At 50.2% G+C, this 23,042-nt stretch overlaps 1 protein-coding gene across 1 annotated transcript in view; it reads right to left on the bottom strand.

The window, feature by feature from the left end:
• CCDC157 (coiled-coil domain containing 157) overlaps positions 1 to 23,042 on the bottom strand; it is an 89,935-nt gene that overhangs the window by 64,902 nt on the left and 1,991 nt on the right. Inside the window, exon 2 of the mRNA XM_075341516.1 lies at positions 4,462 to 4,712. Coding sequence (XP_075197631.1) covers positions 4,462 to 4,709 — 248 coding nt within the window. The 5' untranslated portion in view covers positions 4,710 to 4,712. The remainder of the gene's footprint in view (positions 1 to 4,461; positions 4,713 to 23,042) is intronic.

Raw genomic sequence — 23,042 nt, forward strand, 5'->3', positions numbered from 1 at the left:
TTGCAATTTTCAAAATTTGAAATTTTATGCCCATAAATCTGAGAGATATGTCACACAAAAAAGTTACTAAATAACATTTCCCACATGTCTACTTTACACCAGCGCAATTTTTGAAGAAAAAAAAAAAAAATTCCGTTAGGAAGTTAGAAGGGTTCAAAGTTCATCACCAATTTCTCATTTTTCCAACAAAATTTACAAAAAAAAATTTTTTTAGGTACCACATCACATTTGGAGTGATTTGAGAAACCTAGGAGACAGAAAATACCCAAAAGTGACCCAATTCTAAAATCTGCACCCCTCACTCTGCTCAAAACCACATCCAAGAAGTTTATTAACCCTTTAGGAGCTTCACAGCAACCAAAGCAATGTAGACGAAAAAATGAAAATTTTACTTTTTTAACACAAAAATGTTACTTTAGCCATAAAAATTAGTATTTTCACAAGGGTAATAGGAAAAATGCATCATAAAATGTATCGTGCATTTTCTCCTGAGTACGCAGATACCCCATATGTGGTGGTAATCAAATGTTTGGGCACACAGCAGGACTCGGAAGGCAAGGAGCGCCATTTGAATTTTTGAGTGCAAAATTAGCTGCACTCATTAGCGGACACCATGTCGGGTTTGAAGACCCCCTGAGGTGCCTAAACAATGGAGCTCCCCCACAAATGACCCCATTTTGGAAACTAGAGCCCTCAAATATTTTTTCTAGATGTTTGATGTGCACTTTGAACCCCTGGGGGCTTCACAGAAGTTTATAACGTTGAGCCGTGAAAAGAAAAAAATTTTTTTTTACCACAAAACTGTTGCTTCAACCAGGTAGCTTTTTTTATCACAAGGGTATCAGGAAAAAATGCACCATAAAATGTATTGTGCATTTTCTCCTGAGTACGCAGATACCCCATATGTGGTGGAAATCAAATGTTTGGGCGCACGGCAGGACTCGGAAGGCAAGGAGCGCCATTTCACAGCAAAATTGGTTGGAATTATTAGCGGACGCCATGTTGCGTTTGGAGACCCCCCTGAAGTGCCTAAACAATGGAGCTCCCCCACAATTGACCCCATTTTGGAAACTAGACCCCTCATGGAATTTATCTAGCTGTTTAGTGAGCACTTTGAACCCCTGGAGGCTTCACAAACGTTTGTAATGTTCAGCCGTGAAAATATTTTATTCTTTTTTTTACCACAAAATTGTTTTTTCAAACAGGTAGCTTTTTTTTCCACAAGGGTATCAGGAAAAAATGCACCATAAAATGTATTGTGCAATTTCTCCTGAGTACGACGATACCTCATATGTGGTGGAAATCAATTGTTTGGGCGTACGGCGTGGCTCAGAAGAGAAGGAGCGCCATTTCACAGTAAAATTGATTGGAATTATTAGCAGACGCCATGTTTCATTTGGAGACCCCCTGAGGTGACTAAACAATGGAGCTCCCCCACATGTGATCCCATTTTGGAAACTAGACCCCCCCCATACAAAAAAAATTAGTTTGGCGAAATAAAAAATACAGACATCATTAAAAAAAAAAAAAAAATGAGCGCCTGCCACTAAGACCAGTGCCAAACGTGAGAGCAATGCACGAGTCTCGCATCGCATCATCCACTGCAGTCTGGAAGCGAGCAACTGCGCTGGATAATGCGATGCGAGAGGGCGGGGCGGCAGATGAGAAAGGGCGCAGCGGATGGAAGATGGGAAAGGGCGCAGCGGGTGGAGGAGCGGCAGAGGATGGGAAAGGGCGCAGAGGATGGATGATGGGAAATGGCGCAGCGGATGGATGGGAAATGGCGCAGCGGATGGAGGAGCGGCAGAGGATGGGGGGGGGAGGTGAGATGGGGATACCTACCTTACAGGATGGATCTAGGCAGCAGGATCACAGCAGACAGAAGAGGCAGCAGATGAAGGAGGCAACAGATCGAGGAGGGTGAGAGGGGGCAGTAGATGGAAAATGGGAGTGAGCAGGCAGCAGATCGGGGAGGGGGGCAGAGTCTGATGGGAGAGAGAGATGGCACATGGAGGAGGGGGGGCCCCGGGGGGAGGGTGTCTTGCAGCACATGTAGGGGGAGGGTGGCTTGCAGCACATGTAGGGGGAGGGTGGCTTGCAGCACATGTGGGGGGAGGGTGGCTTGCAGCACATGTGGGGGGAGCGTGGCTTGCAGCACATGTGGGGGGAGGGTGGCTTGCAGCACATGTGCTGCAAGCCAGCCACCCTCCCCCCACATGTGCTGCAAGCCAGCCACCCTCCCCCCACATGTGCTGCAAGCCAGCCACCCTCCCCCCACATGTGCTGCAAGCCAGCCACCCTCCCCCACATGTGCTGCAAGCCAGCCACCCTCCCCCCACATGTGCTGCAAGCCAGCCACCCTCCCCCCACATGTGCTGCAAGCCAGCCACCCTCCCCCCACATGTGCTGCAAGCCACCCTCCCCCCACGTGGGGGGAGGGTGGCTTGCAGCACATGGAGGGATAGGAGGTGTGGCGATGGAGAAGGGGCAGCCGATGAAGGAGGCGGCGGCGGCCGCCGATCGGGAACAGTGGGGGCCGATTCGGGGGCAGCAGCGGCTGAAAAAGGTGGGTGCGACGGCGGCGGGGACAGTGGCGAGCATGGCGGCGGGGACAGCGGTGGATCGGGAGCGGCGGCGGGGACAGCGGTGGAGCGGGAGCATGGCGCCGGGGACAGCGGTGGATCGGGAGCAGCGGCGGGAACAGCGGTGGAGCGGGAGCAGCGGCGGGGCGATCGGAGACAGTGGCGGGGACAGCGGTGCATCGGGAGCAGCGGTGGGGACAGCGGTGGAGCGGGAGCAGCGGCGGGGCGATCGGAGACAGCGGCGGGGACAGCGGTGGAGCGGGAGCATGGCGCCGGGGCGATCGGAGACAGCGGCGGGGACAGCGGTGGAGCGGGAGCATGGCGCCGGGGACAGCGGTGGATCAGGAGCGTAGCGCCGGGGACAGCGGTGGAGCGGGAGCAGCGGCGGGGTGATCGGGGACAGGGGCGGGCGGCGGGGACAGCAACTTACCGCTCTCCTCGGCTTCCAGGGACGGTCACAGGCCGCAGATCCACATTGATTGGAGAGAGCGGTCACAAGACCGGTCTCTCCAATCAGAGCTGGGGGCGGGTGAAGCATCGATCACCCAGCTCCAGCCAATGGCCAGTGCTACAGCAGCACTGATCAGGGCTGGATTTCAATGTTCCAGCCATTTTCAATGGCTGGAACATTACAGTGGCTGTAATTGGCTGAGCGGCGTTCGTCAGCCAATCACAGCCTCTGTAGGTTCGGGGAGGAGGCACCACCCCTCCTGAGGTCAGGCAGAGGTCCCCTCCTTCCCGAATCTACCGTTTAAGTAAACAAATTTCACTCCCCATAGCTCCGGGACCGCGATTTCGCCATGACGTACAGAGTACGTCATGGGTCGTTTAGCACCATGTCACCATGACGTACTCAGTACGTCAAAGGTCGTTAAGGGGTTAAAGGTATAGCACTCTAAGGGCGGCTTTGCACGTTGCGACATCGCAAGCCGATGCTGCGATGTCGCACACGATAGTCCTTGCCCCCGTCGCAGGTACGATATCGTGTGATAGCTGGCGTAGCGAAAACTATCGCTACGCCAGCTTCACATGCACTCACCTGCCCTGCGACCGTCGCTCTGGCCGGCGACCCGCCTCCTTCCTAAGGGGGCGGGTCGTGCGGCGTCATAGCGACGTCACACCTAGCGACGTAAACATCCTGCCCACCTCCTTCCTTCCGCATATCCTACGGAAGCCGCGGTGACGCAGGTAGGAGATGTTCCTCGCTCCAGCGACTTCACACACAGCGATGTGTGCTGCCGCAGGAGCGAGGAACAACATCGTACCGTCGCGTTAGCGTAATTATGGATTACGCCGACGCTGCACCGATGATACGATTACGACGCTTTTGCGCTCGTTAATCGTATCATCTAGGCTTTACACACTACGATGTCGCATGCGATGCCGGATGTGCGTCAATTTCAATTTGACCCCACCGACATCGCACCTGCGATGTCGTAGTGTGCAAAGCCCGCCTTAGTGTATGTAAACTTTTGACTTTGCAGAAAGTAATAAAAATGCCTTAAAACATTCTCTCTCTCTCATTATTCTGGCATTTGGCTAATTCAAATAATTTTGATTCCTAATTGACCTAAAACAGGAAAGGTTTATTCTGACTTCATGTCAGTTAGTGAGAAAAACATGCATATGTGTCTTTTCAGATAGTCTATGTAAACTTCTGGTTTCAACTGTCTGGCCCGTCTCTCCAGCAATTCGTAAAACCTGGCCCTGGAACGCCCTAATAGGACTCGTGGCACAACAAGTACCAAAGCGGACAATCAGGTTTACACCACCTCCGTGATACATGCCCACCGTCATGTTACACTAGGCGCTCAATAAAGGATGCTAAATGCTTAAAATTCATGTAATTACCTAACATTTAATGAAGGGTTTGCCATACCTGTCAATGACTAGCTCCAATAATACCATGTGTGAAAGCTGCGTGTAGTCTGCATCTTCCTCTACATAATCATATCGCTCCAACAACTGCACCAAGTCTAGATCACAGGACGTCTTATCCGGAAATTTCCACGATGGGAATCGTACAGCACCAACTCTGGAGAACACGTCGATCAGCGAGCCCTGAATATCGGTAATGTCCTTCCTTAGACTTTCCATACATGCACGATCTCCCAACAAGCACGTCATGTTCTGGAATAAGAGCAGATACTGATGATATAAGAGGGTGAGGTGCAGAAACCGCAAACAATTCATATTTATATAGTCAGATAGCAAAAACACTTGGGACCTGTGCACACGATGCAGATTTGTTGTAGTTTTTTTCTGCGCAGATCTGACACAATTTCCTGATACCAGCAAAGTGAATGAAAATGCTAATGTCTCATACACAAGTGGCTTATTTTCTCCTTGCAATTTAGTGCAGATTTAGGTCTCTTTCACACGTCCGTGAGAAACCACGCACGTTTTTCACGAACGTGTCAGAGGTGGGTTTTGCCCTCCTGATCCGTGTTTATGGCACACATGTGTTCTCAGTGTTTTATCCGTGATAACACACGGAGAACGGAACTTTCTCCTCACCTGTCCCTGGCGTCGCTGTCCGTGGTGCTGATCTTCGGTCTCCGGTCCTGCCGACTCCCCGCTGCTTCTGCTTCCGGCCGCAGTGAAGTGAATATTCAATGAGCGGCGGTCGGAAGCAAGTGACAGCAGCGGCAGAGACAGGAGGGCTGGAGAAGGTGAGTAAAGTTTTTTTTTCTCAAACACGTGTGTTTTCTCCGGCACGTGTCACACAGAACACCTCCGTGTGGTCGTTTGCGTTCCGTGTGACACACGAGATGCTGGAGAAAAACGGACATGTTGACATGTGGAGCACACGGGCACACATATGCTCAACATGTACACACGGTCCATGGCAGAACATGCACGTGAGCGCAGACCTATTGATTTTAATGGGTCTACGTGTGCCCGTGTCTCCGATACGTGAGGAAACAGACCAAACACGTAACGGAGACACGGACGTGTGAAAGAGGCCTTAGACCTACAGCTTGTCAATTCTTTGTGTTTTTGCTGCAGATTTCATTCGTACTAATGAGCGGGAAAAATATGCACCAGAAACTGCATATAAAAACGCATGCCAAAATATGCGGCAAAAAAATTGCATTTTTTTGCGGCTGCATTTTTTTTCTGCCAAGAGATGCAAAAATGATACAGAAACCTCGGCAACAAATACATAATATGTGCACAAAGCCTTAAAGGGAGTGTGCCATCAAGACATTACATATTTGGTAAATCAGGATTTATGTCCTTTTGTTTTTTTTAAGGGGTGTTGGAGGGGGGAATGGGGATTTTTTTTCTCTATATACAATCTTCATTAATAATAAAAATTAGAATTCTTACAAGTTTCTCACCGACCACTTCGGCTTTTTTTTTTTTTTTTTTTTAGACTCAACCTTCCTGTTGTTTCAGGAAACAACACACGTACATAGCCACAATGGTCAGACCCTGACATTGTCTTTTGTATTGATGTAGCTAAAGAGCCTGTGCAAAGCTGAAATGTCCATGCATCTAAAAAAAGTTAAAGAATATTGCAACACATTAAAGAAAGCAGACAGACCCCAAAAGATAGAAGACAGACCCCACAATCGTACTCACCAGACTCCAAACGGGATGTTGTGGAATGCGGGAACCTGCGGTGGAACGCATCGAGAATCTGCGGTAGAACACACACACACACAAACACACACACACACACACACACACACACACCTGGTGATACTGTACTGCGTTAGTGACCTGGGACGCAGTAGAACATGAGGACCTGCGGTGGAACGAATCGAGATCCTGCGGTGGAACACACACACACACACATCCAGTAATGCCGTACTGCTCCTGGGACCTTGGACACAATGGTACGTGAGGACCTGCAGTGGAACGCATCAAGGACCTGCGGTGGAATGGAAGCAGTGCAGTATCACCGGATGTGGGTGGGTGGTTGTGCGCTGGCCGGAAACACGGAAGAAGTGGAAGACTACTGTAGAGCACACAAGGACCTGCTGGGAGCTCTCGCTGTGGATCACAGGAGGACCTGGGAGCGATGCAGAAATAAGCCCTAACATGAAAATAAGCCCTAGCACATTTTACGGGGCAAAAAAATGACAGTGTTGTATTTTTGGGAATACATGGTATTGTGCAACCAAGAATAAAATTATTATCCAGAAAAATGGGAGGAGTTTTTCCTCACTTGTCATTTGTGTGCTGGCTGTATGCAATTTGTTGTTGTTTTTTTTGTAACTGAGCAACTGCTAATCTTTTACAGGATCATTTACAGTTTCCCATGTTAGGCTATGTGCACATGTTAAGTATTTGCAGACATATCTGTACCATTTCTGCATCTCTTGGCAGGAAAACGTGTTTTTGTTACATTTTTCCATGTGTTGTGCAATTTTATTCAATGGGTGAAAAAACGCTGGAAAAATGCTGACAGGATTGACATGCTGCGGATTATTTTCTGCACCAAATCTGCAAGGGGAAAAGTCTTAGTTAACGGGATTTTCATGAGCCCATGACAGCACCACCTGACTAAGGGTGCTGTCATGGGCGAGGGGGAAAAGTCTTAGTTACTTACCGGTAACGGGATTTTCACGAGCCCATGACAGCACCTTTAGTCAGGTGGTGCTGTCATGGGCGAGGGGGAAAATTCTCAATATGTGTGCACTACACTTTAGGATTGTCATTCACTTTGCTGGAAATCAGGATTTGGTGCTGTTTTGTGACTCTACACTCAAAAACATATAACAAAACGTAATAAAAACGCATTGTGTGCACACAGCCCTACAGAATTGTAATGTATCTGTAAAAATCAAATGCCAAACTGATGGTCCGTGTGACATTGTTTTTTTTTTTCTTGCACTGTGCTGATTTCAGAGTCATATTGTAACATGCTATGATTTTCTTCTCAGGCCGAATACAGCTGAGAAAAAACACAGATCTGCACTGCCCCATTGAATAACCTTATCTATACATACATAATGGGCAATGCTTCCTATTGCAGTGCTCATTCTTATATACACCGGTTCATTTTGAGCTACTACTGATGGTGCTGTTTGATCAGTTAAAGGGAACCTGTCACCAGATTTTGGCCTTCTAAACCAAAACTAGCACCTTAAGCAGCACCTGTGCATTCTATAAAGGTACATATTGTCCTCTGACCCCCACCTGTAGACCCCAAACCTACCTTTATAATATCTCCCGCCATGTATAAATTTGTGAGTCCGGTCCAACGAGTATCCTATTTTGTGGCTCCTTTCCCTCCTTTCGGCGCTGATCGCCGTCCTCTGTTGATGTTTGAAGTGGATGATGCCTCTGGCGCCATTCACGTAGCAGGGCAAAAACTGCGGGCAGAGCTGAAAAAACATGGGTGCGCTTGCGCAGGCGCAAAATTTTGCCTGGCGATGTGAATGACCTCACCTGCATCATCCACGTTAATCAAAGGAGACAGCGATCAGCACCAAAAGATAGGACAGGAGCCGCGAAATAGGACGCACACTGGACCCACGAATTTGCATAAATGGCGGGAGATATTATAAAGGTATTTGTGGGGTCTACAGCGGGGGGGGGGGATGGGGCAAGGCAAAAGATGCACCTTTACTGAATGCACCACAGGCACTGCTTTAAGGTGCTAGTTTTGGTCTAGAACGCCAAAATCTGATGACAGGTTCCCTTTAATTGTCCACCACTGAGATGCCACTGTCAAGCCCTAACCGGTGTACCTATGGGTTACCATGGCAGCCGGGACCCTCCTAAAGGCCCCATAGTTGCCATCTTAGTATTCTTGTGATACCAAATACTAGAATGGGCTTCATATTAGACTTTGACTTTCCTCTATATACAGCCATATAGCGGTATTGTAGGATACAGAATAGGCAATCATAGCTTCACAACAAAATAGGAAAAATACACATATTTGGTATAGCTGCATCTGTAAGAGTCTGGGCTATCAAAATATAACTTTCAATAACCCATACGGTAAACTCAGTACAGAAAACAAAAAAGGCCAAAATTGTGGTTTTTCGTCCATATTTTCCTAAAAAAATAAAATAAAAAGCGATCAAAGCGTCACATGACCCTACATGGTGTCAACAGAACCATCAGTATGAAGGAAAGCAGCTCCATCAGAAACACAGACATACAGGGCTCGGAAAATGGAGACACAAACAAAACATGTCTCTTCACCATTTAAAAAGAAAACAATACAAGTTTGGACTCGGACTGATCTGGAGAATGAAGAATCCGGGTCATGTCTTACCATCCAATGACAACCGCACATACAGAACCGGAAAAACAATGGAAGATTGGCATTTCTGGCACCATTACATCCCACTTTTCATTACATTGTATAGTAAAACGAATGCAGTCAGTGAAAACTATAACTCAATCATTCACACAGCGAAGGTCTCGGAAAATAACACAAAGCGATGGCTTCTGTAAGAAATACAGGAAATTGCTCAAAAGTGAAGGAGTGAATGTTGACAACTTGATAAAATGGCCTTTTTTTCTCCTATATCTGCATTTCTTTGCCATTTTATTGTCTGGAGTTGCTGAACAGCAGATCTGTCTCCATGTTCACAATACAAGCGCCATTCATCAGTAGATAAATCGCAGAGACCTGATGGGGCTGGTGTGCTTACTATTAAAGTCCCGTATGATCCTCATATGAAGAGGAGTATTTTATAATGCGGCCAGAGCTGAGCTCAGGAAATGATTACTTTACATCAGGCCCCCTTCACACGTCCGTGAAAAACACGCAAGTGTGTTACGGGCCGTTTTTCGGGTCCGTGTCCCGTTTTTGTGTCCGTTTTTATGGTCCGTGTGGCACCTGTGTGAATTGCGTATGCTAGCCGTGTTTGTGTGTAGAACGTCCGTGTGTGCGTGTGGAATTAACGTGTATGTGTACGTGGAATGTCCGTGTGGAATGTCCGTGTGTGTGATGCACAATGTCGTTTATAAATGTCGGCTGACAGCCGACAGAGTTGCGCGATGAGAATGAACTCGGGTGAACTTCACCCGACTTCATCCTCATACCACGGCTCTGTCTGTGTCGTGTACTGATTAGCGGTCACCTGTGAAGGATTCACCGGTGACCGCTAATCCCCCGAGTGACTGAAGTTTCCCCCCCTCTCTCATACTCACCGATCCCCGATCACCGGCGCGGCGCTGCACGGCATTCACACTCCTGCGGCGGCTTTTACTATTTTGAAAAAGCCGGCCGCTCATTAAACAATCTTGTATTCCCTGCTTTCCCCGCCCACCGGCGCCTATGATTGGTTGCAGTGAGACACGCCCCCACGCTGAGTGACAGCTGTCTCACTGCACCCAATCACAGCAGCCGGTGGGCGTGTCTATACTGTGCAGTAAAATAAATAAATAATTAAAAAAAAAAACGGCGTGCGGTCCCCCCCAATTTCAATACCAGCCAGATAAAGCCATACGGCTGAAGGCTGGTATTCTCAGGATGGGGAGCTCCACGTTATGGGGAGCCCCCCACCCTAACAATATCAGCCTGCAGCCGCCCAGAATTGCCGCATACATTATATGCGACAGTTCTGGGACTGTACCCGGCTCTTCCCGATTTGCCCTGGTGCGTTGGCAAATCGGGGTAATAAGGAGTTATTGGCAGCCCATAGCTGCCACTAAATCCTAGATTAATCATGTCAGGCGTCTCCCCGAGATACCTTTCATGATTAATCTGCAAATTACAGTAAATAAACACACACACCCGAAAAATCCTTTATTAGAAATAAAAAACAGGAATAGCAAAGTGAAGAGAAAGACATACGCCTAAAACTTAGCCTTTAATCTAATGTATTATTAAAAATCCACAATGGACCTAAAAAAACAACAACAAACAGACCACTAAAACAGCCAATACACTCATACAAGGTAGAGGACCAATTGGCTGATCACACAGTTTGATACGTGGAATGTGACATTCATATATGTAGTTAGCACACTGTACCGCACAATATACCAGCAGTAATGAACATGTAAAGAATATCACATACTATACAGCCACAATAAACACATGCCAGAACTACAGCTGGCGGTGAGTACAGGATGAAAAAAGGAACGGTCTTACCCCGTCTGCCGTGTCACCCTTTCCCTGTACCAAATGGAGCACTTATTGCTGGGTGTTTCTGGTAACCATAACATATGAGATCGCCTGGTCCTTAATCTAGATGACTCAGGTCTCCACAGGTTCCAATACAGTATCCAGCAGTTGTGCAGGATTCTCCCAACGCGTTGTCTTTACATCATCAGGGGAGGATAAACAATCCGGTATTCAGGTCACAATGAGACCCATGCAAAGCGGCATATATTACTGTTAGAAAGCATAGGCACAAACCATATCAAAATGGTGAAGGGGTCTATGTTAATAATGCAATGCGAGCGGTCTAACATAGCGCGGCGGATGCAGCTTACCTCCATTACTACCAGGGATATTCCTGGGCAGAGTGCGCCTGACATAGTACGCCGTCAGGTTTAAATGAACCGCTCATTTACGGTGGCGTCTGACGTCACATCCGCCACACCATTCTAGAACCAAACTACATCCCTATGTCTAAGCATGGCCCTACCTATTTGTGGAGGTCGGCACCCTAGGATAGAACGGTGGTTGGTGCCCCCACTCGGGCGACGACTATCCCTCCTAACCACTTATCTATACTAATCTACCACAAAGGGTGCTTAGACATAGGGATGTAGTTTGGTTCTAGAATGGTGTTGGTGTTGTCTTCTACCTTTTCCCTCTTAGGCCATACAACGGGTTTGTTCCCTATACCGTATCACCTAATTCTCCCTAAATCCTTACTGACCTCTCCTGATCCTTTTGACACATTTTGTGTCCTGGCCCCTTGTCATTATATAAACAACGTACATAATCTGTGTATATTGATTTTCCCTTTCTGAATGAATGTGTCTGCTGATGCATTATATGTTTTTCATTGCCTGTATTATGTATGAGCCTCCTACCTATCTGGGTGCCTGTACTATATATGACAGGCTTGTCTCGGCCCAATGTGGATGTGGATGGGCCGTTGTTTTCATATGGCCGTTGTGTAACGCTGATCTTGCGATATTAGCCGTGGCCATTTTGTTGTGGTCATTTACCTGCGTTGTCATGGTTTACATGACCACTGCGCACGCCCTCTATGTGACGTATACATCGCGACCGCGATCATGTGACCCGGAAGTGGGTTCACTGCGGCAGGCGGATGTGACGTCAGACGCCACCGTAAATGAGCGGTTCATTTAAACCTGACGGCGTACTATGTCAGGCGCACTCTGCCCAGGAATATCCCTGGTAGTAATGGAGGTAAGCTGCATCCGCCGCGCTATGTTAGACCGCTCGCATTGCATTATTAACATAGACCCCTTCACCATTTTGATATGGTTTGTGCCTATGCTTTCTAACAGTAATATATGCCGCTTTGCATGGGTCTCATTGTGACCTGAATACCGGATTGTTTATCCTCCCCTGATGATGTAAAGACAACGCGTTGGGAGAATCCTGCACAACTGCTGGATACTGTATTGGAACCTGTGGAGACCTGAGTCATCTAGATTAAGGACCAGGCGATCTCATATGTTATGGTTACCAGAAACACCCAGCAATAAGTGCTCCATTTGGTACAGGGAAAGGGTGACACGGCAGACGGGGTAAGACCGTTCCTTTTTTCATCCTGTACTCACCGCCAGCTGTAGTTCTGGCATGTGTTTATTGTGGCTGTATAGTATGTGATATTCTTTACATGTTCATTACTGCTGGTATATTGTGCGGTACAGTGTGCTAACTACATATATGAATGTCACATTCCACGTATCAAACTGTGTGATCAGCCAATTGGTCCTCTACCTTGTATGAGTGTATTGGCTGTTTTAGTGGTCTGTTTGTTGTTGTTTTTTTAGGTCCATTGTGGATTTTTAATAATACATTAGATTAAAGGCTAAGTTTTAGGCGTATGTCTTTCTCTTCACTTTGCTATTCCTATTATTTACTAGTGAATTGATACCCAGTAGCTATTTCAATAGAAATAAAAAACACAAACACATTCCCTCATCACCAATTTAATCAGCCCGAAAAAGCCCTCCATGTCCAGTGGATCCAGTGACAGCGGGTAACCTCAGTGACAGCTCAGCTGATCGCGCGGCACTCTTCATTTGCCGCGTGGAGCTGAGCACTCTTCATTTGCCGCGTGGAGCTGACAGGAGCGGCTGTGTGTGCTGCAGCTCCTGTCACCTCCATGCAGCACAGCTGGATGCGACGCTGGACCATCCTGGATTCCGCCGGACATGGAGGGCTTTTTCGGGCTGATTAAATTGGTGATGAGGGAATGTGTTTGTGTTTTTTATTTCTAATAAAGGATTTTTTCAGGTGTGTGTGTGTTTATTTACTGTAATTTACAGATTAATCATGGAAGGTATCTCGGGGAGACGCCTGACATGATTAATCTAGGATTTAGTGGCAGCTATGGGCTGCCAATAACTCCTTATTACCCCAATTTGCCAACGCACCAGGGCAAATCGGGAAGAGCCGGGTACAGTCCCAGAACTGTCACATCTAATGTATGCGGCAATTCTGGGCGGCTGCAGGCTGATATTGTTAGGGTGGGGGGCTCCCCATAACGTGGGGCTCCCCATCCTGAGAATACCAGCCTTCAGCCGTATGGCTTTATCTGGCTGGTATTGAAATTGGGGGGGACCGCACGCCGTTTTTTTTTAATTATTTATTTATTTATTTTACTGCACAGTATAGACACGCCCACCGGCTGCTGTGATTGGGTGCAGTGAGACAGCTGTCACTCAGCGTGGGGGCGTGTCTCACTGCAACCAATCATAGGCGCTGGTGGGCGGGGAAAGCAGGGAATACGAGATTGTTTAATGAGCGGCCGGCTTTTTCAAAATAGTAAAAGCCGCCGCAGCAGTGTGAACGCCGTGCAGCGCCGCGCCGGTGATCGGGGAACGGTAAGTATGAGAGAGGGGGGAAACTGACCGACAGACTGTGAGAGAGGGACAGACAGAGAGACCGACGGACTCAGGGAGATTGACCGACATACACAGAAATAGAAAGAATAGCCGACATCACTAGAAATAAAAACACCAAACGGACACGGACTATAGGTAGATGCATACGTGTTTACTAACGTGTGTGCACATACCCATAGACTTTCATTGTGTCCACGTGTGCGTGCTCCGTGCAGATAACGGACATGCATCCGTGCAAAATGCAAACACATACGGATCACGGACACGCACACACGCAGGGCTGTATTTTGCCTTTGTGCTGCCCTAGGCACTTTAAGTGGTCACGCCCCTTAGTGACAACGTAACACTGAGTTTTCGCACACGACATCTGTTTAAGGCAGATCTACTCTGTAAAACACTTGAAAAAGTATCAATGAGAAACGAAGGGCACTAACCCCCCCCCCAATGGGGATCACCACAGGCACATCAAAACATAGCATGCGTATAAAATATTCCCACCACACCGTCCCCACTTATATACTGTGACTGTCACACTGCCCCTAATAAACTACACACCACTCTGCCCTCCCTTATAAATTATACCCACCACACCTTCCTCAATTATGAAATATGATCTGCACATTGTCCTCACATCATGCTGCCCCCTCCTCACAGTGTCCCATGCATGCTGCCCCCTCCTCACAATGTCCCATGCATGCTTCTCCCTCCTCACAATGTCCCGTGCATGCTGCCCCCTCCTCACAATGTCCCATGCATGCTGCCCCCTCCTCACAATGTCCCATGCATGCTGCCCCCTCCTCACAATGTCCCATGCATGCTGCCCCCTCCTCACAATGTCCCATGCATGCTGCCCCCTCCTCACAGTGTCCCATGCATGCTGCCCCCTCCTCACAGTGTCCCATGCATGCTGCCCCCTCCTCACAATGTCCCATGCTTGCTGCCCCCTCCTCACAGTGTCCCATGCATGCTGCCCCCTCCTCACAGTGTTCCATGCATGCTGCCCCCTCCTCACAGTGTCCCATGCATGCTGCCCCCTCCTCACAATGTCCCATGCATGCTGCCCCCTCCTCACAATGTCCCATGCATGCTGCCCCCTCCTCACAGTGTCCCATGCATGCTGTCCCCTCCTCACAGTGTCCCATGCATGCTGCCCCCTCCTCACAGTGTCCCGTGCATGCTGCCCCCTCCTCACAGTGTCCCGTGCATGCTGCCCCCTCCTCACAGTGTCCCGTGCATGCTGCCCCCTCCTCACAGTGTCCCGTGCATGCTGCCCCTCTCCATGAGCTCCTAATGCTGCCTTCCGCTTTTCCATAATGACACCTCCATGCTGCCCCACTCATCATACTAAGACCACCACACTAGCGCTTATGCTGAGACCCACACACACACACACACACACTACGCCACTCTTGATATTGACTCCCCTACATTGCTCCACTCCATACTGAGCCCACACATGCTGCCCCTTCTCCATAATGAGCTCCCAATGCTGCCCCCTCTTATTCTGAGTCCTTACACTGCCCCCCATCGATATTGTCATTGCTCTATCCCTCAACCCTTGTCCTCTGTCTCTAGCATTGGCCCCTCTCTTCCATTCCCCCAGCAGCAGCCTCTCTCCCCCCGCCTCCAGCAGCAGCCTCTCCCCCAGCATCAGCCTCTCTCCCCCCAGCATCAGCCTCTCTCCCCCCAGCCTCCCTCAGCATCAGCCTCCCTGCTCCCAGCTTACCCCAGCATCAGCCTCTCTCCTCCCATCCTCCCCCAGCATGAGCCTCCTCCAGCATCAGCCTCTCTCCTCCCAGCCTCCCCCAGCATCAGCCTCCCTCCTCCCAGCCTCCCCCAGCATCAGCCTCCCTCCTCCCAGGCTCCCCCAGCATCAGCCTCCCTCAGCATCAGCCTCCCCCAGCATCAGCCTCCCTCCTCCCAGCATCAGCCTCCCTCCTAGCCTCCCCCAGCATCAGCCTCCCTCCTCCCAGCATCAGCCTCCCTCCTCCCTCAGCCTCCCTCCTCCCTCAGCCTCCCTCCTCCCTCAGCCTCCCTCCTCCAAGTCTCCCTCAGCTTCCCTCCTCCAAGCCTCCCCCTCCCCCTCCCAGCCTCAGCCTCCCCCAGCCTCAGCCTCCCCCAGCATCAGCCTCCCCCAGCATCAGCCTCCCCCAGCATCAGCCTCCCCCAGCATCAGCCTCCCTCCTCCCTCAGCCTCCCTCCTCCAAGTCTCCCTCAGCATCAGCTTCCCTCCCCCTCCCCCCCCCTCCCAGCCTCCCCCAGCATCAGCCTCCCTCAGCATCAGCCTCTCTCCTCCCAGCCTCAGCCTCTCTCTCTCTCTCCCCAGCCTCCCCCCCAGCCTCCCAGCCTCTCTCTCTCTCTCCCCAGCCTCCCCCCCAGCCTCTCAGCCTCCCTCTCCCCAGCCTCCCCCCCAGCCTCTCAGCCTCTCTCTCCCCAGCCTCCCCCCCAGCCTCTCAGCCTCTCTCTCTCTCCCCAGCCTCCCCCCCAGCCTCTCAGCCTCCCTCTCCCCAGCCTCCCCCCCCAGCCTCTCAGCCTCTCTCTCTCTCCCCAGCCTCCCCCCCAGCCTCTCAGCCTCTCTCTCTCTCCCCAGCCTCCCCCCCAGCCTCTCAGCCTCTCTCTCTCCCCAGCCTCAGCCTCTCTCTCTCTCCCCAGCCTCAGCCTCTCTCTCTGCCCCCAGCCTCAGCCTCTCTCTCTCCCCAGCCTCAGCCTCTCTCTCTCTCCCCAGCCTCAGCCTCTCTCTCTGCCCCCAGCCTCAGCCTCTCTCTCTCCCCAGCATCAGCCTCTCTCCTCCCAGCCTCCCCCAGCATCAGCCTCCCTCCTCCCAGCCTCCCCCAGCATCAGCCTCCCTCCTCCCAGCCTCCCTCAGCATCAGCCTCCCCCAGCATCAGCCTCCCTCCTCCCAGCATCAGCCTCCCTCCTAGCCTCCCCCAGCATCAGCCTCCCTCCTCCCAGCATCAGCCTCCCTCCTCCCTCAGCCTCCCTCCTCCAAGTCTCCCTCAGCTTCCCTCCTCCAAGCCTCCCCCTCCCCCTCCCAGCCTCCCCCTCCCCCTCCCAGCCTCAGCCTCCCCCAGCCTCAGCCTCCCCCAGCATCAGCCTCCCTCCTCCCTCAGCCTCCCTCCTCCAAGTCTCCCTCAGCATCAGCTTCCCTCCCCCTCCCCCCCCCTCCCAGCCTCCCCCAGCATCAGCCTCCCTCAGCATCAGCCTCTCTCCTCCCAGCCTCACTCTCTCTCTCTCCCCAGCCTCCCCCCCAGCCTCCCAGCCTCTCTCTCTCTCCCCAGCCTCCCCCCCAGCCTCCCTCTCCCCAGCCTCCCCCCCAGCCTCTCAGCCTCTCTCTCTCTCTCCCCAGCCTCCCCCCAGCCTCTCAGCCTCTCTCTCTCTCCCCAGCCTCCCCCCCAGCCTCTCAGCCTCTCTCTCTCTCCCCAGCCTCCCCCCCAGCCTCTCAGCCTCTCTCTCTCTCCCCAGCCTCCCCCCCAGCCTCTCAGCCTCTCTCTCTCTCCCCAGCCTCCCCCCCAGCCTCTCAGCCTCTCTCTCTCTCCCCAGCCTCCCCCCCAGCCTCTCAGCCTCTCTCTCCCCAGCCTCCCCCCCAGCCTCTCAGCCTCTCTCTCTCTCCCCAGCCTCCCCCCAGCCTCTCAGCCTCTCTCTCTCTCTCCCCAGCCTCCCCCCCAGCCTCTAAGCCTCTCTCTCTCTCCCCAGCCTCCCCCCCAGCCTCTCAGCCTCTCTCTCTCTCCCCAGCCTCCCCCCCAGCCTCTCAGCCTCTCTCTCTCTCCCCAGCCTCCCCCCCAGCCTCTCAGCCTCTCTCTCTCCCCAGCCTCAGCCTCTCTCTCTGCCCCCAGCCTCAGCCTCTCTCTCTGCCCCCAGCCTCAGCCTCTCTCTCTGCCCCCAGCCTCAGCCTCTCTCTCTCCCCAGCCTCAGCCTCTCTCTCTGCCCCCAGCCTCAGCCTCTCTCTCTCCCCAGCCTCAGCCTCTCTCTCTCCCCAGCCTCAGCCTCTCTCTCTCCCCAGCCTCAGCCTCTCTCTCCCCCCAGCCTCCCCTTGCATGATTATCAGGGCCGGATTAAGGTTGGTGGGGGCCCCTGGGCAGAAAATCTGGTGGTGGCCCCATAACGTTAACATTTTTAGTCATAACAGTAGAGTGCGAATGTAGCATTTAGATATAAATCCAATAAGCATGGATCGTATCCTGTTCTGCCACATTCAGATTTACAGCACTACAATACAGACACAGTCCAGGATCACTCACAGCCGTCACTTATACTCAGAAAGTAGAGTTACTCACATTTTTTTATTGATCCCAATGTTAAGACAGCCAAGGAATAGTAAAAATAAAGAAAGGGAAAGTTCTCACTGGCAGCAATGGTTGCTGAAAATCACAATGTGCTCTCTATTGTATTGTCTCCGGAGTAGTACATAGCAGCTGATGTCTGTACACAGTATGCCATACACAGCATCAGAGGTGGATCTAGGTTTTCCTGTCCATGGAGTAGGAGTTCAGTTTGGCGCCCCCTTCTATACACGGCTTATGCGGTTTGAGTAGTTGTCATGTGACCGCACATACGCCATTTTCACACGTGCCGATGAGCTGCTCTTCCTAATTCTCTCAAATGTTCAGTGAAATACTACAGCCCATAAAGAGAAGCAGGAAGAGAAGCTAATTGTGACTCAAAGTATTAAAATGACCTGCAAGTGGTCATGTGACCACTTCTGGAATTAGCAAGCAGAGCTGAATCCTTACATTGAGTATATTACAGGTTGTTTGATTGGGCATGCTACGGGGCTTACTTTTATTATTAAAGGGGTTGTCCAGGTCGACAAGGAAAATTTGTAGTTATCCTATATGACTGCAGACTTCTGAATTCTTACAGCTTGCGGACTGCACACTGTCATGATTTTCCCGTGCCATGAGCAAGTAGTCATGGCACTGCAAGTATGCGATTTGCTTACTTCCGGCCACATTCAAATTAGGACGTCTGCAGCCTCACTCAATAGTTACATGCCCTCAAGCTCTCACTGCTGGCATCGGAGAGTCCTGACAGTGTGCAGTGTGCACACTGAGGATTCAGAAGTCTGCAGTCACATAGAAACTTTCATCACAAACCTGGACAACCCCTTTAATGCTACTAACATAATGTAGAAACCCTTGCGGTCATGTAATTTTACAAATTATGGCTTGCTACGTGTGTACAGGATCAGAATCAGTAAAATGTACATAAATACACTGTGTGCAGAATTATTAGGCAAATGAGTATTTTGCTCCCATGATACTTTTTATACATGTCGTCCTACTCCAAGCTGTATAGGCTGAGAGCCAACTACCAATTAAGTAAATCAGTTGATGTGCATCTCTGTAATGAGGAGGGGTGCGGTGTAATGACATCAGCACCCTATATAAGGTGTGTTTAATTATTAGGCAACTTCTTTTCCTTTGGTAAAATGGGTCAGAAGAGAGATGTGACGGGCTCTGAAAAGTCCATATTGTGCGATGTCTTGCAGAGGGATGCAGCAATCTTCAAATGGCCAAACTTTTGAAGCGTGATCACCGAACAATCAAGCGTTTCATGGCAAATAGCCAACAGGGTCGCAAGAAGCGTGTTGGGCAAAATAGGCGCAAAATAACTCCCTATGAATTGAGGAAAATCAAGCGTGAAGCTGCCAAGATGCCATTTGCCACCAGTTTGGCCATATTTCAGAGCTGCAACGTTACTGGAGTATCAAAAAGCACAAGGTGTGCCATACTCAGGGATAGGCCAAGGTAAGGAAGGCTGAAAACCACCACCTCTGAACAAGAAACATAAGATAAAACGTCAAGACTGGGCCAAGAAATATCTTAAGACTGATTTTTCAAAGGTTTCATGGAGTGATGAAATGAGAGTGACTCTTGATGGGCAGATGGATGGGCCAGAGGCTGGATCAGTAAAGGGCAGAGAGCTCCACTCCGACTCAGACGCCAGCAAGGTGGAGGTGGGCACTGGTATGGGCTGGTATCATCAAAGATCAACTTGTGGGACCTTTTCAGGTTGAGGATGGAGTGAAGCTCAACTCCCAGACCTACTGCCAGTTTCTGGAAGACAACTTCTTCAAGCAGTGGTACAGGAAGCAGTCGCTATCGTTCAAGAAAAACATGATTTTCATGCAGGACAATGCTCCATCACATGCATCCAACTACTCCACAGCGTGGCTGGCCAGTAAAGGTCTAAAAGATGAAAAAACAATGACATGGCCCCCTTGTTCACCTGATCTGAGCCCCATAGAGAACCTGTGGTCCCTCATAAAATGTGAGCTCTACAGGGAGGGAAAACAGTCCACCTCTGGGAGCAGTGTCTGGAGGCTGTGGTGGCTGCTGCACGCAATGTGGATGGTAAACAGATCAAGCACTGACAGAATCTATCGATGGTCGGCTGCTGAGTGTCATCAGAAAGAAAGGGGGCGATATTGGGCACTCATTTTTTGGGGTTTTGTTTTTGCATGTCAGAAATGTTTATTTCTAAATTTTGTGCAGTTATATTGGTTTACCTGGTGACAATAAACAAGTGAGATGGGAATAGATTTGGTTTATATTAAGTTGCCTAATAATTCTGCACAGTAATAGTTACCTGCACAAACAGATCCTCCTAAGATAGCCAAATCTAAAAAAAAAAACCCCACTCCAACTTCCAAAAATATTAAGCTTTGACATTCATGAGTCTTTTGGGTTGATTGAGAACTGTTGATCAATAATAAAAAAAATCCTCTAAAATACAAGTTGCACACGGTGTACAGCACCAGAACCAAAAGCAATACCAAAATACATCACTAGCACCCAGTGGCGTAACTAGAGTTTGATGGGCCCCGGTGCAAAGTTCAGATCTGGGCCCCCCTCCACATACACCGACACTTGGGGTACAGGATAATGACACTGACACTTGGCTCTTACCCTCAGCACCCAGATTTCCCATGATCTGAAATCCCTCTATCAGCACCCAGCTTTCTTATGTTCTGATATCCATCTTGTCCTCGGCACCCAGCTTCCCCATGCTTTGCTATACATCTTTCCCTCAGCACTCAGCTTTCCTATATCAGAGCATGAGAAAGCTGGGTGCTGAGAGAAGATGTATAGCAGAGCATGGGAAAGCTGGGTGCTGAGGGAAAGAGCCTTTTTCCCCTCAGCACAAAACGTTCCCATCCCCTGATTGTATCTTTGTCCCCCCTCGTATATAGTTCTCCAAACACAATAATGGCCCCTACATAGCCTTCCATATAGTGTAAAGGGTCCCACATAACCCTTCATATATTAGAATGCAGCTCCATAGTCCTCCATGTATTATAATGCATTTCCCATAGTTCTCCATGTATTATAATTCACCCCATAGTACATAATATATAATACTGCCCCACAAAGTCCTCCATATATTATACTGCACCCCCATAGTTCTCCATATAGTATAATGCACCCCCATAATCCTCCATGTATAATATGCACCCAGCCCTCCATGTATAATAATGCAGCCAGCCTCCCCAGTCCCTTCAATTATTATAATTAACTTCTCATAGTTCTCCATATATTATACTACACCACATAGTCCTCCATATATAATATGCACCCAGCCCTCCATGTATAATAATGCAGCCAGCCTCCCCAGTCCTCCATGTATAATAATGCAGCCAGCCTCTCCAGGCCTCCATGTATAATAATGCAGCCAGCCTCTCCAGGCCTCCATGTATAATAATGCAGCCAGCCTCTCCATGCCTCTATGTATAATAATGCAGCCAGCCTCCCCAGGCCTCCATGTATAATAATGCAGCCAGCCTCCCCAGGCCTCCATGTATAATAATGCAGCCAGCCTCCCTAGGCCACCAAGTATAATAATGCAGCCAGCCTCCCCAGGCCTCCAAGTATAATAATGCAGCCAGCCTCCCCAGGCCTCCATGTATAATAATGCAGCCTCCAAAGGCCTCCATGTATAATAATGCAGCCTCCAAAGGCCTCCATGTATAATAATGCAGCCTCCCCAGGCCTCCATGTATAATAATGCAGCCTCCCCAGGCCTGCATGTATAATAATGCAGCCTCCATGTAAAATAATGCAGCCTCCCCAAGCCTCTGACCACCGTGTACCCTCTCTCTTCACGTCTCCTCGTTCCCCCGCCGCTGCTCGTCCTCGCCGCTGTTCGTTCCTCCGCCGCTGCTCGTCCTCCCCGCTGCTCTGTCCTCGCCGCTCTCCTCGTTCCCCCGCCGCTGCTCGTCCTCCCCGCTGTCCTCCCCTACTTCCTTCGCCGCTGCTCGAATTTGCCGCTGCTCTGTCCTCACCGCCGCTCGTCCTCCCCGCTGCTCGTTCTCCCGGTGTTGCGGTCGGCGTCCTCCCGTCCTGCACTCTGTGCATTTAGCACAACAGTCGCACGGGAGTGACGTCACGGCGCAGGCACAGGGGTAGAATGATGATGCATAGCGCGGCAGCGCTATGCTTCATCATTACTGTGCGCGGTGATGGGGGAGCCGCTGCAGCTGCTGACACCAGGCAGGGGGCTCCGGTTCTGCGGCTGACACCAGGCAGGGGGTCCCGATGCCGCGGCTGACACCAGGCAGGGGGGGCCCGGTGTCGTCGGCGGCACCGGTTCAAATAGCAGCCGCGTGGTCTGCGGCAGAACAGTGCAGCTCCTCTCTCACTGACAGGAGCTGGCTGCTGATCTACCTGGCGAGCGCCGGGCCCCTAACCTCCCGGGCCCGGTCATAATGACGACCGCGGTAGTTACACCCCTGCTAGCACCCTCATCAGTAAACGAATATATCACCAGAACCACCAATACATGACTACAGTACCAAATTTACTACAACAATATATTGTAATGTCACATCCCCATATACATTTGTATCACATGAATTAACAACTCCCAGTATGTCCTTAACAATTGTAAGAAAATGCTGGGAGTTATCAGTATTTATGAAGCATTGAGTATCACAAACATACAGTTACATCCGGGTACCTTGTAGGTGACATCTTCTCTGATTGGAGTCATCTTATTCTTTCTTCTCCATCTTGTCCAGACGTCATGATGACTTTTCACATCCACAGCTCCTCTCTGCAGACCTCCCGGGCCTTCTGCAGCACATCTCGACATTATGCCCTTAAAATAAATAGTAGAATGATTATAATGCTCCTAAATATAAATATATGACCTACGCTGTGCGCCTGAATAAATAATTGCCCCTCACTGTGCTCCCTACATAAAATGACCCACACAATGTCCCTCTTATGGTACATGGCCTCTTCTTTCAGTTCGGGGCCCCCTCGTCACACCGTCCTGTACATTGTGTCCCCACTATACTTCCAAATGTCTATACTGTGCCCCCTCCTGAGCTGTACCCTCACAATATCCCCATGCTATCCCCTCTCTATACTGCCCTCACCCTCAGTATCAAAATCACTATAGTGCAACTCAGTCTCACATTCCCCTTCCACAGCATACTGTGCCCTCACACTGGCCACCATGCTGCCCCTTCTCTATACTGCT

Source organism: Anomaloglossus baeobatrachus, chromosome 1 (genome assembly GCF_048569485.1).
Source record: "Anomaloglossus baeobatrachus isolate aAnoBae1 chromosome 1, aAnoBae1.hap1, whole genome shotgun sequence".
Classification (NCBI taxonomy): domain Eukaryota; kingdom Metazoa; phylum Chordata; class Amphibia; order Anura; family Aromobatidae; genus Anomaloglossus; species Anomaloglossus baeobatrachus.